This window comes from Cyprinus carpio, chromosome B1, assembly GCF_018340385.1.
Source record: "Cyprinus carpio isolate SPL01 chromosome B1, ASM1834038v1, whole genome shotgun sequence".
Taxonomy (NCBI): domain Eukaryota; kingdom Metazoa; phylum Chordata; class Actinopteri; order Cypriniformes; family Cyprinidae; genus Cyprinus; species Cyprinus carpio.
The window spans coordinates 5,184,088-5,201,180 of NC_056597.1; the positions used below are offsets into that span (position 1 = coordinate 5,184,088).

At 37.9% G+C, this 17,093-nt stretch overlaps 1 protein-coding gene across 3 annotated transcripts in view; it reads right to left on the reverse strand.

Moving 5' to 3' along the window:
• The window catches only part of LOC109059133 (mitogen-activated protein kinase kinase kinase kinase 4-like), a 119,821-nt gene that overhangs the window by 12,794 nt on the left and 89,934 nt on the right, over positions 1-17,093 (reverse strand). Inside the window, exons 8-9 of one of the 3 annotated variants that reach the window (XM_042716313.1) lie at positions 13,976-14,122; positions 11,550-11,777 (exon numbers count right to left, since the gene is read on the reverse strand). In XM_042716313.1, coding sequence (XP_042572247.1) covers positions 11,550-11,777; positions 13,976-14,122 — 375 coding nt within the window. Of the gene's footprint in view, positions 1-11,549; positions 11,784-13,975; positions 14,123-17,093 lie in introns of all 3 variants that reach the window. The other 2 variants (XM_042716312.1, XM_042716314.1) reach the window with 2 other exon arrangements.

Genomic DNA, 17,093 nt, shown 5'->3' on the forward strand with positions numbered 1-17,093 from the left:
TAAAGTTATCAGGTATTGGCAACACGCTCATTACTAAGCTAATTGCTCAGTACACTCTTATAGTCTGATCTCCTTCGCCATAGCTTGTTTGGAAACTGCTGTTGCTTAAAAGCTATTTAGTAACTATTTGGAATCTACCGTTTACCAGGATTTTATGTTCATCATCAGGAACATTCTCGCTGTTAAGGGTAGCTGCGTTTTAGCAAATTTGCTGTTGAACAAGCTTCTGTTTGTTATTAGAAACCTACTGTTGCAGTAATTTGGTCAATATGTTTAATACTCTCTGGTGTTATGGGAAACGTATCATTGCTTAAGCACAGTTTGATTTTATGGGATTACAAATTTAAGAATCTGTTTAAAATATGCTGATCCTATATTCTGACATAGCATCACATGAAAAACTAAGGTGAAGTACATTGTATTGAGCTTTTAAGGTAAATATGATGTCATCAGACAAATGGTTCTGTTAAGCAAAGTCTGTAACAAGAGGTTCCTGTTCTCTTATTGTTAGTCAAATGAACCAGATTACTGAGACTATCACCTTTTGTTTGTAAAGGCTCTTGGTGCCTCTGCCCCAGTCTTTGAGTAGTTATGCTGATTGGATTAGGACTGGTGAAATGGGGCAGGTTGCTATACCTGAATACTTCATTTGCATGCTTTGTTTAAAGTTGTCACCCAGGTGCTTTGTCTCCATTTCTAAACACTGCCCCCTTAATGTATATAAACTACAATGTATCACTGCCTTTGTTAGACTTTTGATGACTGCAGCGCCACACAGCACGTTCTCAATAAAGAGTCCTGCTGAAATTACCCAAGAGTCTCCTGGGGTCTCATTTATAAACGCTGCATACGCACAAAATGGGCATAGAAACATGTACCAAATGTTTCACACACATATCGTGATTTATAAAAAAAATAAACTTGCCGTAAATATGTACGCACTGTACGAACATTCTAGACCATGCGTACGAACTCTTTTTCCTGGAGTGAGAAAAGTGATGAAATAAACAACTATTTTAAACTCTGTTTTCATGTCAATATACACATTTACATTAAATACTCCACTCACATTGATGGAGATAATCACTAAAATTAACCATTTAAAAAAAAACAAAAAAAAAACAATTACATCATTTTATTAACAATAGGCTACATAATTTTCCTGTGGTATGCTATGCTTTCATGACAGCGAGGAAAGCTATAGGTGCACAATAATTCATCTTCAAACTAAACTACAGATCACATGTTATGAGAAATATTTTAGCGAGAACAATGATCAAGGATGCGCACTTACTTCGATATTATGGTTGACACTGCTGGATTCAATGGTTGAATGGTCCATTGTCCGGTATAGGACCAATGATAATAGCTTACTGTACAACCGCAGCTCAGCTGCATGGAGGTGTTGATGTCGTGTGAAGGCATCTCCACAACATAATAAAAAAATACCACTATGTTTGAAGGATATAACTAGGAGAAAACGCTAAGATTTGCACATTTCATTTTTAAAATACTTTGTCAGTGACGAACCGAATCAGACAATTGTATTTACACTGCAATAAATATGGGCCTATCTGTTTCCACTAAAAATAGCTAAAAGATATTCATCAGCAAAGCTGCATACATTTAAAACTAGCCGATGCAAAGTAAAACAAGGTGTTGTAAGCTCCATATATGGTTATTTCGGTGAGGAAATGAGGTGGAGATGCACGTACGCACAATCTACCCCTGAGTGGGACTTATAAAGGGATTTTTGTGCAGGTTCTGGCATACACATGGTTTTATAAATCTGAAAACTTTTGTGCATACGCAAAATCTAGATTTTAGGATGAAATCTACAGAGAGTTTTATAAATGAGACCACTGGTCTTCGCTTCTGAGTTTCCAACAGTTTCAAAGTAGTGTGGAATCATGTGAGGAGCTACTTTCAGTGAGTAGCTAAAGCTGTTGAGTCGCTAATTTTCTGACGTTATATGCCATTTAGCATATTCATTACCTGCATTGCATTCAACCAAGTGTCAGCATTTTATTGTTACGTCTCTGATACTTTCTGTGCTCACATAATGGGTTTAATACAGCACATTGCATAAACCATTCATATTCTGTTGCCGTCAGACAGTTTGAAATAGTAACTGAAATGCTCTGTTAAATTCTGATTTATAATCCAGATGTGTTTGAAAAAACTCTATATACATAAGAAAATGCTTGTCGCTAGGCACTTGGAAAAGTCGTTAAGGGTCTGAAAGGTGTTATCTAGCAATAAGTTGAATATTTGTTAACACTGATGGCAGGAAGTGCAGCACACAGAGTGGCTGTGAGGTCCCGCCTTCTAAGTTATGAGCCAGTTGTGATGAATTAAGTTGCTTCGGCTGCTGATGGAGGCTCCAGTTGCTGTTGAGGCAGTCGGTGCTCTGAGATGGGCATTTAGGACAGTGCATAAATATTGAATGGTCAGCCTGAGAATTTTGTGATCTTGTGTTTAGAAACCCTTATGAGATGGCCATTGTCAGATTCATTGGCGATCTTAATGACGATGTTTAGTCAGAGACTTGGTGATAACCTTTGTGGATTGATGTTTCCCTGTTCATGGATAAAGGAACTGAGCTGCTTATCCGAGAGACTGATTCGCGTGAACTTGACTTTGTTGACATAGACATTTCACTGGCTACATGTGACTTCATTTCAACTGTGCTACAGTTTGATTCAAGAGGGTCCACATTAACACATCTATTTAGCCTATTAATTATTCACTCTATTTCTCTAGGGCTGCAGGTTGGCATAGTTACATTTGTAATTATTCCTAAAGTGCTCATTTAACAATAGTGTGATAATTCTATCCATGCAAGCACATCACCATTTTCAGTCTCTCAATGCCTACGTTAAAGGACATTGCTTGCCTAGCTTCCTGTGTAGCTACTTCATTTTGTTGGGGGGATAGTAACTCAAGCATTATTTCTTCCTCTCATGGAGTTAAACAATGTTATGGCCGGTATACATCAATTTCTAGTTTTATCCTCACCAGTTGTCTTACCAGAGAACAGCATTCCTGATCATTCATGAAATATACCATCTCCACAAGCCAAGACGTATCCACTAAAGTGAGCCTGAACGCAGAGGCCGGAAAGTTGATCAGAGAAGACCGGTCGTTCAGAGTGAAAGGTACATAAACCAAAGTCCACTGAAAGTGCAGCAGTTTATCAACCTTGTGAGCATAGTGGCCACTGATGGAGGAACATAGACTGAATCAACAGACAAATAAGGAAGATCAATGTGGAAAATGTGGCCATGGAACGTCTTTTTGCCCATCATGCCAATACATGACATGATCTGATATTGGTGAAATCTCTGCAGAGTAAGACGCTACTCTCTTTAAATATTAAGGCAAGAGTGCACTCCCTGAATGATCTTAGAACTGAACTTACTATGTCTTTGTGTTGGGGGGTTCAAACCTCAGTGAGGTTTGCCTGTGGATAGCTCATAATCTGAACACTTCAGAGCAAAGCCTGCCACCAAATATAAAGTTCAGCAACTCTACAATATTCTGACTCAACAGAGTGGTCTTGACTGAAATGTAGTTTGAGCAACGAATGGAGCTCAAACATAATTCAGGCAGACCACGGCATGACTGCAGAATCAGCTGACGCTCAACTGATCGTAACTCCTCCCACTACAATTAATAAGATATATAAGATCATCCATACTCACGCTTGCCATAGTCTGTTGGACAGACACGCACTTACCCTCATCTATTCCCAACTCCTCCTATGCAGATACATGATCACTTAACTGCTCGCCCATGGAAATGTATCATCTATCCAGCTCATGTTGCTCAGATTGTTCAATATTATCCACAGTACGGTGTTACTCTACTTGGTATAAATAACTGTGGCTGTGCATATTAAAATATCTGGCAACTGCTTAGCCTTCAGTGTTTCAGACCTCATTGAGGTTTGCCTGTGGATAGCTCATAATCTGAACCCTTCAGAGCGAAGCCTGCCGCCAAATATAAAGTTCAGGACCTCTACAATATTCTGACTCGAACATAGTGGTCCTGACTGAACTGTCAGTCAAACCTCATTATTCCTCCCGCCTCTCTCGTGAATGAAGTGCAGCGTGCAGTTTGGAGTAGGGGTGGGAATCTATGGGTAATCTCACGATTCAATTCGATTATGATTCAGAGATCTACAATTCGATTATGATTAACGATGCATCACAATGTTGTTATATATCCTGTACATCTATTAGGGGTGGGAATCTTCAGGCACTTCGCGATCTGATTCCGAATTTGGGAGTCATGATCCGATTCCAAAATGATTCTTGATCTACATTTTTTCCCCAATTAATTCTTCTGCTGTGCAAATACATCTTTACAACTTTACATCTTAAACAAAATTGCAGTTATATGCTTTTTGTTTATAGTTGGAATCTCTGTATGTCAGTACTGCCATCTTAAAAACAGGAGTGTGAATTTTCACTGGTTTCACAATTCAGTTCAATTACGATTATCATTATCATTATCATTATCATTATTAACTCAATATCACAATGCGTCACATTCTCAGTTTTCAATAATACTGCACAAGGCTACATTTTCATATAAATTTTATATAAAATTTATTTTGTGCAAAATTAACTTTATTTTTTATTACATGAGCACAGCAGGCTATTTAAAAAAAAAAAAAATTACTTATTTGAAATGAGTGTTCAAGTGTCCGAAAGTTTACAGAAAATAGTTGAGATTTTTCTTTTTTCCCTCAGCATTAATGCTGTTTTTGATTATTACAGAAGAAGAGATCATAGACAGTGGACTTCCGGTGGCGCGCGCTGCAAGATGGCTGTACAACACTAGGCTCCCGAATATTAACCTCCTATTTCTAGATATTCATTTACACATATACAAAATATTGTCTCTTTTTGAAAACTGGTCAATTCTAATACAAGAATGCTACCAGCAAAAAAATTATTTCTCCCCAAAAGCCTGCTATGAGCAGCAAACGCCTCAAAACACTTGATGAAGATGTTGCCTCACTTGTTAATCACACAATCGAAGCACAACAGGAGACTATGAGAGAAATGGTTTCTTGTATGTTGACAGAGGCGATTAAAGACAGCTCTTAATCCCTTCAATGACTACATTAACGAAAACAGTGCTGTTCTTCGTTCAATGAAACAAGAAATTGACTCTCTGAGTAAAAGTATGGTGTCGATTACAAGGAAAGTGGACAATCTTCAAGGCAGTTTACGCAAATCAAAAAAAGATAAGAACTTATGCTTGACTCAGTTAGAGCAGATCCAACGAAAAATGCAACGACCTCAAAGATCAGTCACGTCGCAACAACGTTCGTCTGGTTAATCTACCAACAGAAATGGAAGGAGACGACCCCATCGGTTTTCTACAGAAAATGCTAGTTAAATGGATCCCTGACCTTTCGGCGCGCTCATGCCAGATTAAGATTGACAGAGCCCATCGCGTATATACAAAATCCAACTCACTTAGACCACGATCGATGATATTTCGGCTTCTTCACTATCCTGACAGGCAAGCCATCCTTCAAGGAGCACGTAAATCAAAACCCCCTTTGCCCGGAGGAGCGTGTCTGGAGTTCTATGCTGATTACAGTCATGAGACGGCACAAAAAAGGAAGGCGTTTTCAACCGTAAGATCCAAGCTTCACCAGAAAGACGCTGAAACTTTTCTGATCTACCCAGCATTGCTGAAAGTCACTTACAAGGGTCAGAAAAAACGTTTGAATCTCTGAAAGTTGCTGAAAAATATCTGGAGGGTCTTGATGGAGCGGCAACAACCGACTGCTCGCAGATCTTTAAACTTTCCACCTGAGGAGTCAATGGAGGAGGACTTATAATCGCTTTTGACCACAGATTTGTTCAATACAAGAACTAGAAACCTTTTCAACATTTGTTCATGGTTCAGCCCATCAGAATTAAATGGTAACATTCCTATTTTTATATGGTATTTTTATTTATTTGTTTATTCTATTTTTAATTTTTTTCTACCTCATGTGCAGACTGATAGATATTGCTTTATAGAGAGTTTTAAGTTGAGTATTGTAAGCTCGCTAACCTTGAAAAGTTGGGTCTCAGTTCATAATTTAATTCCGGTTGATCATCTTATAATTCTACATTTCTCTGTTTGTTTAAATCATAGGGGTTTATAAGGTGAATAGTGTTTTAGACATTGCCTCGCGATCACCACAGATGTTTACTAAAAAGGTTATTTGGGAGAGGGAGGGGGTGCTTAGGCGCATAAAGCACCCAGGACCGATAATGATTTTGTTACTATGGTTGTGAAAATCTTGGTTATATGTTCAACAATCTGTTTTTTACTTTATGCATTATACTGTGTGAATCCAGCAATTGTAGACCATGGTTAATATAAATATATTGTCTCTCAATGTTAGGGGGTTGAATTCTCCTATTAAACGTACACGGGATTTAGATCTTATGCACAGAAAGAAAACCAATGTAGCGTTTCTTCAAGAAACCCATCTTACTGCAATAGACACCCAAAGAATGCAAAGCAGGCGTTATATTCCCATAGTATCATCAAGTTGTAATTCTAAAAAGGCAATGGGTGACAATTCTTTTTAAATGTAATTCTAATTTTATTATTGAACACAAAGGCTCTGATGACGATGGCCGAGTCGCTTATTGCTGTGCCTTAATTGAAGGAAATAGGTATGCATTGGTTAATATATATGCCCCAAACTCATATGACGTCTCCTTTTTTCCACAAGTTTGAAAACACTTTTATCTCTTCATGGTTATTCAATCGTCATTGGATCTGACATGAATGCTGTGTTTGACACAGTTTTGGATCGCTCCAATCCTTTTTCAGTAACAGTCTCAGACCTATACTTTCCTACACTCTCCAAATATTTAAAAAGATTGAATCCTTTTTTCCTTCTAAAACTATATGGCATACCCATACTCCCGTATGGCACAATTGGAATCTGCTTTCTGGTGGACAACCATTTGTACAGCCAACTTGGGCTACAAAAGGTATTCTAATGTTAAAATATATAAATGGAGAGAAATCAATTTTAAATATTCAAGACTTAATTGAAAGATTTAACATTTCCCGTAACACTGTATTTCTATATTTTCAACTTCGTTCTGCATTAAAATATCTAAAGGTTCCTTGGGGCAATAATCTTCAAATTCACCCAGTAATGCAAGGGATTCAAAATGCGCCAAACATAGGAATTGTCTCATTTTTACTTTTGCTTCTCAAACCTTAATTCTGATCATTTCCCTAAAGCTAGAGTGTGGTTATCAGATTTAACTCCCTATAATAGAAGCATTGATTGGGACACAGTGTGGGTTAATACATTCCATGCGTCCTCAAACTCTAATCACAAATTCATTCACTTTAAAATTATTCACAGAGCATATCTAAATTAATTTAAAAATAGATAGAAAAATATAAATTTTGGCTAGCAGCTTTGACTGCGGCAAGGAAATTACTAGTTTAACGCTGGAAACCCCCCTCATGACCTTTCTGCTAAGCACTGGATTCATTCTTTATTGGAAATACTATACCTGGAACTGTCTTCTGCACGGACTAACCACGCAAAGCCTGCTACTCTATTTATGTGGAAGAACTGGATTTCCATAATCTCGAAGATTTTGGTTATTTAGTCTAAAGATGTCATTCTGTTGTATATTTTTATATATATTTATTTGATCTTATATTATTTTACTTTTGTATTTATCTGGGTCCTGGGGTGCGATGGGATAGGTGTGGGATGGGGGGTGGTTCTGGGAGGGCAGTAGTTTAAATAGGTTTTCTCTCCTTTTGTTGTGATGTATTTTTGTGTGTGCTATCAAAATAAAAACAGTGAATTACAAAAATGAGATCATAGACAGTGGCAGCTTTAACAGGCTGCATTCACACTAATGCACAGATCTATTTCGATATCAGATGTTTTGTCCTGCTCTGAAAACATAAGTGACTGTGTGTACATCAATTTCGTATAAAAGTAATCAAAAATGCAAGTGCATTTAACCGCAGCTGCAACTGAGTTTCAGGACAACAAACACAAAGTGCACATGAAAGTCTGTCAGTGTGCGAGTTTTATGCATCTAATAGTACTGCATTCCAAACGGCATAAATGAAAGCATATCTAAAGTAAAACAAGGCGGGTGGAAGCACAGACTGTCAAGCAATGTGCACGTGTCTCACAGAACTAATTCTGTGCAATGAAGTCTGCCACGTCTCTAGCGCACACACGTGCCATATGCGGGAAAAATAAACAAGCTCAGAATCATTTTAGAATCGTTGAAAGAGAAAAATCGCGATGCATCGGAGAATAAATTTTTTCTCCCACCCCAAGTTTGGAGCATCCCAGCTTGTTTGCAGTCTGAAGGTAAATAAAAGAACTGCTGACTGAATAATTACAGCCTTTTCTTTACTCAAGAAACACTACATTTATGAAGGCTAATGTTTTTTGTATTTGAGAAACGGAGAAGAGTGTCATAGCATTTGTTGTCAAGTCACAGTCAAATAGCTTGTGTGAAGTGCTGAATCTTTTAGCTATAATATGATACTTTGGCCAAATAACAGATAAAATCAAAAACTGAGTGCCCACATAGCGACAGAAACTGTAAAACCTGGAAGTTCATGAAAATGTAAATGCGATGCCCATATTGTCTTTGTGGCGTTAATGACGGGGTAAAACATTCGCGGCTCAGAAACTTCGTATTTGAACTTGATTTTGGTGAAATGTTAATAATATAATTACACATGCAATGATGTAAATAAATGTAACCTAAGTTATTTGTAGGCCTATACATCTATATGATAACACTATACAATAAGGTTTCTTTAATGTTAGCAAGATAGTCCTCAATGCAGAATACAAGATCCAGGGGGCATGGTTGGATCCAGATCCAACTTCTTCTACCTTACATATACCTAAACCTACCCGTCTCTGGCCCCTGATCCCTAAACCCACCCATTTTCACCCCTAAACCCACCCATTTCCACCCCTTAACCCACCCATCTCCACCCACTAGATGTGGATCCAACCACGCACCCTGCATTTTGTGTTCTGTAGTGATATGCTAATAGTGTTAACTAACATGAGCATACAATGAACAATACAATAAACTAATAAATTTAGCAGACGAATGGAAGCAATCAAAATCAACAAAATACAAATGAAATTCATGTTAGTTCAAAGTGCAGGGACGGATTAACGCACGGGGGGGCCAGAGGGGGGCCAAGCCGAAATACTACTCCTCCAGGAACGCGATTTCAACCATGCACCCTTAGGATTTTAAGCAAAGTGGATTTTGAATGTAGCTTCCAAAAGACCAAAAATGTCTGAATAATATATTAGATACATGCATTCATGCTTTAGCTGGCGCAGAGCCAGATGTGTTTTTACAGTGCTGCGCATTATAAACAATCACACAGGATTCTGTTGAGCTTATGAATGCAATGGCCAATCAGAGGAATTCAGATGAGTCATCGCTGAAAAGCCTATATTTTGTTCAGTGCGCGCACTCACTGACTGAATGCTGCTCTCTGGAGAATTCTCTCATCATAAACAAAGTGTAGATGTGTGTACGATGTAAGTAAGATATTCATTTCACAGTATAAACAGCTTCAGTGATTATAATGGGAGTTTTTGAGAGTGCTTGAGTGCTTGAATTAGACTAAATCTAGACTAAAGTTAATATTATTTAATAATGCAACTATTCTTTGCTCTCTTTATGTACAAAGAAAGTGTTAGTAACTTGCATTGTTTATTAAATTTACGTTAAATACAATGTCAGTCGTATTAAAAATATCCTGTGACATGACACCCATCTAGTACAAGTTAAAAGACGGGTTTTATGCATAGGCTAGTTAAAATATTACACTAATATTAGGCTACTTTTCCCATAGCCCATTATAGATAAACTAACATGATCTATAAAGGTGCAAAATGTTTTTACTTATTTAAGAATCATGATATTTTATGATATAGTTAACAAATCTGGGAAAATTTTGAATAAAAAAGAAACAAAAATTCAACCGAGAGAGGCCTTTAATCGGTCCGTGCCCAGGGCACTGCTGTGTCATAATCCGTCCCTGTCACAATGCATTAACTACTGCATAGGAACACGTTACAGTTTAAAAATGCATTAGTAAATGTTGAAATTAACATTAACAAATGCTGCAGAAGTATTGTTCATTCTTAGTTCATGTTAACTACACTAGTTAAAGGGGTCATATGATGCGATTTCAAGTTTTCCTTTCTCTTTGGAGTGTTACAATCTCTTGGTGCATAAAGACGATCTGTAAAGTTGCAAAGACTCAAACCCAAGGAGCTATTCTTTATAAAAATTAAGACTTGTCCACGACCTCCTAAATTGCTTCGTTTAAACACGCCCCCACGTCTACGTCACGATGTGGAAAGATTTGCATAATGCCACCCAAATGTTCATGCAAAAAAAAAAGAGTAACAACCTTTGATTTGGCACTTCTGACTCACAGTCTGTAAGTACATTTACATTTGCAAAGGATTTGCCACTGATGATTCAACACGAGTTTTGAGCAGTGGTTCTCAATTCCAGTCCTCGCGCCCCCCTGCTCTGCACATTTTGTATGTTTTTTTTTTCTATAATATACTTTTAGAGGGTTCAAAAGAGAATTCGATGTCCAATTTAACTGCATGGAAAAACGACCTACAGGAAGATATTTCTAAAGATGAATTGAGGGATTCTTGTTTGTTTGCCCAAACTTATATATTGCCCAAACCAACATGTCAATACTAGATGCAGATTGCTGCAATATAATTGGCTCATGAGGACATATATTACCCCAGTTAAATTATATAAATTTAATACAAATATTCCTGACAGCTGTTTAAAATGTAAACAATAAATTGGAACCCTTTACCATTGTATGTGGGAGTGTATTGAGATAAATTTTTTTGGAAGAACACTCTTATTATGATTGATAAATTGACTGAAGAAAATGTCCCTTGTGATCCCAAATTCTGTTTATTTCATAAATACCCAGTCAATTTTGTGGTGAGCACCAATAAACGCGAACTAATTGACTTTAGTTTGCTTCAGGCCAAGCGCGGGCTATTGCTTAAGGAGATACAAGGTCCTTCCTCTATGCTTTTGATTAAAGAAATGACTATTAACCTTGCCATGGAAAAGCTGACTTACACAGTAAGGGAAACTTGAAGACTTTTACAATATTTGGACTCCTTTTTTGCGCTATTGTAACCAAGAGGACTTGACAATGGGGGACGACTGATATATAATACTCATTTCTTTTGTTTTGGGTATCTCCACAACATAATGTGATTTCTGTATAAATAACTAATAACTCAAGTGACAGTTAAATTGTAAAATGGATGGCTGTGAATGGTAGTGTATGGAAAGGTATAGTTGTATATGTTTTTTTTTCTTTTTTTATTTATTTATTTTTTAAATGTATTGTTCTGTATTAAAACAAATGAAAATAAATATATTTGAAAAAAATTATTATATATTGAAAAAAAATTAATCCATGGTCCCTTTTCTTACCCTCGGGGGCACCTCTTCATCAACAGTCTGCTCAGGGGCCTCAAGGCCCCTGGATTGAGGAGGCTGCGGGTGGTCAGGGTATGAAGGGTGCACTGGGTGGTGCTGGTGAGAGGAGTCCTGAGAGCGAAGATGAAGTTGTGCAAAACTAGGAACAGGATCACTGAAGGACTGGGAGCGAGACACATGGAGTGCAGATGAGTTGCTCTTTAGAGCAGCTAAGTGAGACCACTGAACCTTTCAGGGAGGGGGAGAGAACAACAGGTAAGAGTGACATGGAAGGTAGACAGTCAATGAGTGAGCAACTAAATATGAGAGAGACTATTAATTCACAGATGACAGAAGAATTATGTCATCAAGAACCTTCTAACAGTTTTATTCACATGATGTCTGTCTCGTGTTTCATCACGAGTCTTAGGTGACACATTACTAAGGGTGAGAGGAAAAAAAATATTATCTGATGAATTGTGATTCTCTCTTTAATGTTTCTGAGTTTAATGTTTATGTGCTATGGCACTTGTGTGCACTAGAGACAGCTGTATTCTTCTTGCTGCCAATTATACACTGTAGTGGCAAGACCAATCAGACACACAATTGTTTTTTTTTTATTTAATGAATAATCCAACAGATCTCTCACACAGTGATAAAACTAGGTGCCAAGGTAAACTAACACACAGAGGCAGAACAGAGGCCAGTTGTATAAAAACAGCCACTATGCTTGGCCTTAACACCTGGTATGATCAACTAGCGCAAGCCCCTAGGCAAGGGGTAATCAGTTTTTTATGTTTCAGATTCAAATTGCAGATAAAAAAAAAAAAAAATCAATCAATTAAAGCTTCAAGCAGCAATGAAAGGGCCCTCGCACCCGGGCTCACCATCACCCAATGGCTGTTGGGAAACAGCGAACAGTAGGCAATATGCTTTTAAAGTGGTTATTGTTGGATAAATGCATCAAATTCACTTATATATGCCAAACTTTCTGCTGCCAGTTGGTGGTGCTATGACTATAACTGGATATTGACATGTAGATGTCCTCAGACCAGGACTCTTACCTAACATGTGAAGTTTGGGGCAGATTGGACATTGCTTGCCTGAGTTACAGCAACTTCCTGTTTCATAGTATTAATAGCATGCTTTAGCACTTTGTAAATGTTGTTAGCATGTTTGAGAATATTTCTAGCATGTTTAGCACACAATGGCATATTTTTTTGTTTGCTAATAGTGCATACCAGTGTAAAACATGTCACTTCCTGTTGCCATTAGGTGGCGCTATAGCTATAACCAAATATGAACATATACATATCTTAAGGCCAGGACTCTAATCAAACTTGTGAAGTTTGAGGCAGATTGGACAGTGTATGCATGAGTTACAGTAACTTCCTGGTTTCACTGCATTAATGGCATGCTTTAGCACTTAGCTATGTGCTACTAGCATGTTTTAGTATGTTTCTAAAATGTTGCCAGTGTATTTAGCACTTGTTGACACTTTTTAATATGTTCCTAGGAGTCCATAACAGTGTTAACCATGTCACTTCCTGTTACCAGCAGGTGGCGCTATGACTATAACTGAATTTGCTCATGGATGTTTGTTCAGGACAGAACACCTATCACACGTGTGAAGTTTGGGGCAGATCGGACATTGCTTGCCTGAGTTACAGCAACTTCCTGTTTCATGCAGAAACATCAAAATTTGTGAGGCCACCAGGTGCACACCCCTTGACGAAAACTCAAAATCTTCACAATTTAACGTCACAAAGGTCTTATGATGACTCTCACCAAATTTGAAGATAATCCGATTAAAACTGTAGGAGGAGTTCGTCAAAGTACGAGGCATGGAAATGGCAAAAACTGCACAAAAAATCGTATTGGAAATTCAAAATAACGTACTTCCTGTTGGGATTTGGATTTTTTTACAAGACACTTTTTTGTAGATAATGGTGTGTTACATGTGTGTACCAATTTTCATGCACGTACGTGAAACGTAGCTCGAGGTGCACTCCATTGAAATTTAACAGGTGGCGCTATCGAGCCATTTTGCCACACCCACTTCTGAAACCTATATCAGATGTAAATTTTCACCAATTCTGATGCGTGTGCAAAGTTTTGTGAGTTTTGGAGCATGTTTAGGCCCTCAAAAATGTGATTCATTTCGGAGAAGAAGAAGAAGAAGCGGAAGAATAATAATAAACGGAGCAATTCCGAGAGGGTACTCGCACCACCGGTGCTCGGGCCCTAATTATATAATAATCAAATGATTCCAGAATCAGAATTGAATCGGATTATGAGGTGTCTAAAGATTCCCACCCCTAGCTATTATGATGTGTTTACACCTAAGAAAAAGACATGTCAATATCCTTCTTACAACTGTTAAACAGAGACAGAGATGGGAGGAGAAATAGGAAAAACAGGAGTGAGTTATCTCAGGTTACCTGTGGTTCCATTGGCCTGTGCATGCCTGAAGTCTCAGTGGGGGAGTTTTCATTGGTGTACGGTTCAGATCCTTGTGGCAAAGGAGGTTGTTTGGGTGGAGCAGCATGAGGGGTGCCCTGAAGATTCTTATGATACCTCTCATCAGCCTTGGAGATGGACAAACAGGGTGATAAAGTAGGATCAGCAGGTATCAAGACAACAGTCAGGATATGCTCCTCATGACATCATGCTAATATTTGACAGCCTGACTGAGACAGAATGGATAAGTGGGAATATTACAACAGAGGAAGCCATATTACGACAAATCTGTGTAGGTATAAACACAAAACATATAGCATGTAAACAGTATACATGCCATCAACATACATTAATTTTAAACAACTTTTTTATAACAAAACTTTTTTTAAGCAAAACTTAAATTTAAAGGTTTTAAATTAAATAATAGGGCTAAATGCATAGCATTTTAGTAAAACTCCTAACGTTACAGCAGCGAGGAAGATGAACGTGCACGAGTTATTTCAATTAATCTGTGTTATTTTAATGTTTTTTGACCTAAAACATAGAGACTCTGATGTTAATGTGTCTGCATTCAAGCATTTCAGTGGGCTTAAACATATCACCCTTTACAGCAGATTTAGTTCACAAACAACTGATAGTTTTGACCTAAATATGATTTCATTTACAATAATTAATCCTAAAATTTGACATTAGTAATTTACTTTTAACAGCATCTGACACACGTGTGCTCACAAGATCTCCCATTTCTTACTTTTGAATTCAGTTCACTGGAGACTCGCACTAAAAGGATCATTTAAATCAGTGAGTTGTTGACTCGAGAACAGCTGCAATCAGATCATTCCAATTTGTGAATGAATAATTTGGTGCGATTTGTGAACTGATTTAATGGGTTCATTGAAAATAATCAGTTTGTTCATGAATCAGACACCGCTTCTGCGTTTCGGAGCACATGATATATTATAAGGAGTAACGATAAGTTTATGAAATGTAGTGAAGTAAAACGTATGATCTTATGCTTTAGAATGTAGTGAAGTAAAAGTTACTCAAAATAAAACTACTCCAGTAAAGTACAGATACTTGAAAAATGTACTTAAGTACAGTAACAAAGTAAAACAACTTTGTTACTGTCCCCCACTGTGTCATGGAGACGTTGTGTATTTCGTTGTAAAAGCGTAAATACTTTGTTTGGCCTTCCAAAAGAGTGGATAAGTTGTATTTACAACATTGTTCCAGAACAGTTCAACCCAAATATTTAGCTGTGTGCGGTGCATTTTACGGAGGACTGTTTCTTGAACCTGGGAGAGTAGCCTACAATGGCAACTGTTCTGACATTTCTCCAATCACAAATGAAGACATGGTTTTATGTTTACGCGGCACGATATGCAATGCAAATGTAAAAAGTAGAGCCAGACCGATATATCGTTTAACCGTTATTATCGGCCGTTATGAGCCTGTTGCTGATATATCGGTATCGGCGAATATGCCACCGATATAATTTTTTTTTTTTTTACAGAACATATAACGCAGATTAAATGCTTCTGAATGGTGTAATTACTTAGTTTGACCAGCAGAGCGCGCTCCATTGTTTGCGACCCAGGTCAGTGTAGTGTAGGGCTGCTAGATGTGCAGATAAGCTAAAACAATTATGTGCCCGCCACCCACTTGCACCTATATTTGATCGTCACATTACAATGATTCTAATTCTTAGTTTTGCATGATGATATGATGAATATCACGCCGCTCGCATCCTGTGTGGAATAGATCCCATTAAAATCAGTGATCTTGTCTACACTGGATGCAGTAAACTGATGCCTCATTCTATTTATGATGTGCTAACACAAAGTTCAAATGATTTTCAACGGCCGCTTTGTCGCGTCCTGTTGAGGTGCAGACACGGTGTCAGTATAGTCTGTCAGTACAGACAGTAACGTGGCAGATTGAAAAGTTAGTATCTTTTACTCACACAATGAGCTTATCATATTTGTTTACAACATTAGTAGGGCCCTATGATTTCTGCGATACAGAAAACATGGATGGAATCGCGGATGCCTGCCTCTGTTGCGAGTCCCTATCAAGCAATTCACAGATTTAACTACGCTCTTCTTCTCCTCCTGCCTGGCACATTGGCCCGCATCACTCACTGCAGAGCAAGCCTGTTCTTAAAAAAGCTGCTGTGAAAATGTGGGAAAAGCCGATGAGGAAGTTGGGGTGAAGCGATCTTTATATAGGTGGAGCAAAATACTTCACCGCTCCATCTATAGCACATTGTGATTGGGAGGGCTTTTTATGCTGTTAATACAGGAGACAAACCAATGGGCCACTGGCAGCTCGCGGTCCGTGCGTGATGGTCCTTGGCAAAAAAATAAAATAAAAAATATAAAAAAAAACATTCTGTCAGCCCCTTAGGTGCGTCAGCCCACCGGGAAAATGCCAGTATGCCTGATTACCAATCCAGCTCTGCTTCCTGCATAAACCTGTCCCTGTTGGTTTAGCAGTAGCTTGGTTGCCCTACACAGTTACTTTGTTTAATTTCATAATTCAAGTTATATATATTTTGTTCTATTTGTGTTATTTATAATAAGTGAAGTTTACTTGCACTGATGTCCAGTGTTGGGCAGTAACGCATTAATTTGATAATTTTTTTAGTAACAGAGTATTTTAACGCATTATAATTTTCAAAATAGTAATTAGAGTATAGTTACAAGCCGAGGTCTCTATATGTTACTGCCGGGCTACATTGCTGACAGAATGCAGTGTTTTATAATGTAGAGATTGTAAAAGGGATGTAGTACACGCACTGTCAAAGCCAAGTGCCAGTGGATTAGAGACCTGCTCCAGCAAGACCCGACATAACAGAGTGCGACACAGGACAAGACTTGATAGGCAAGTGGAGAAACTTGTGTGTGTGCGGGATGCGGGAGAATAAAATGATTCACGGGACTCCCGCAAAAAAGAAATATCTAAACATAAAATATCTAAAACAAATAAATTGTTATTCATCTATTGCACAAAAGCAACAGGAACTAATATAAAATATAAACGATTAACAGGTGCAAGCGTATGCAGTGTTTCTATTTAGGCTATAACACGTGTTTGCAG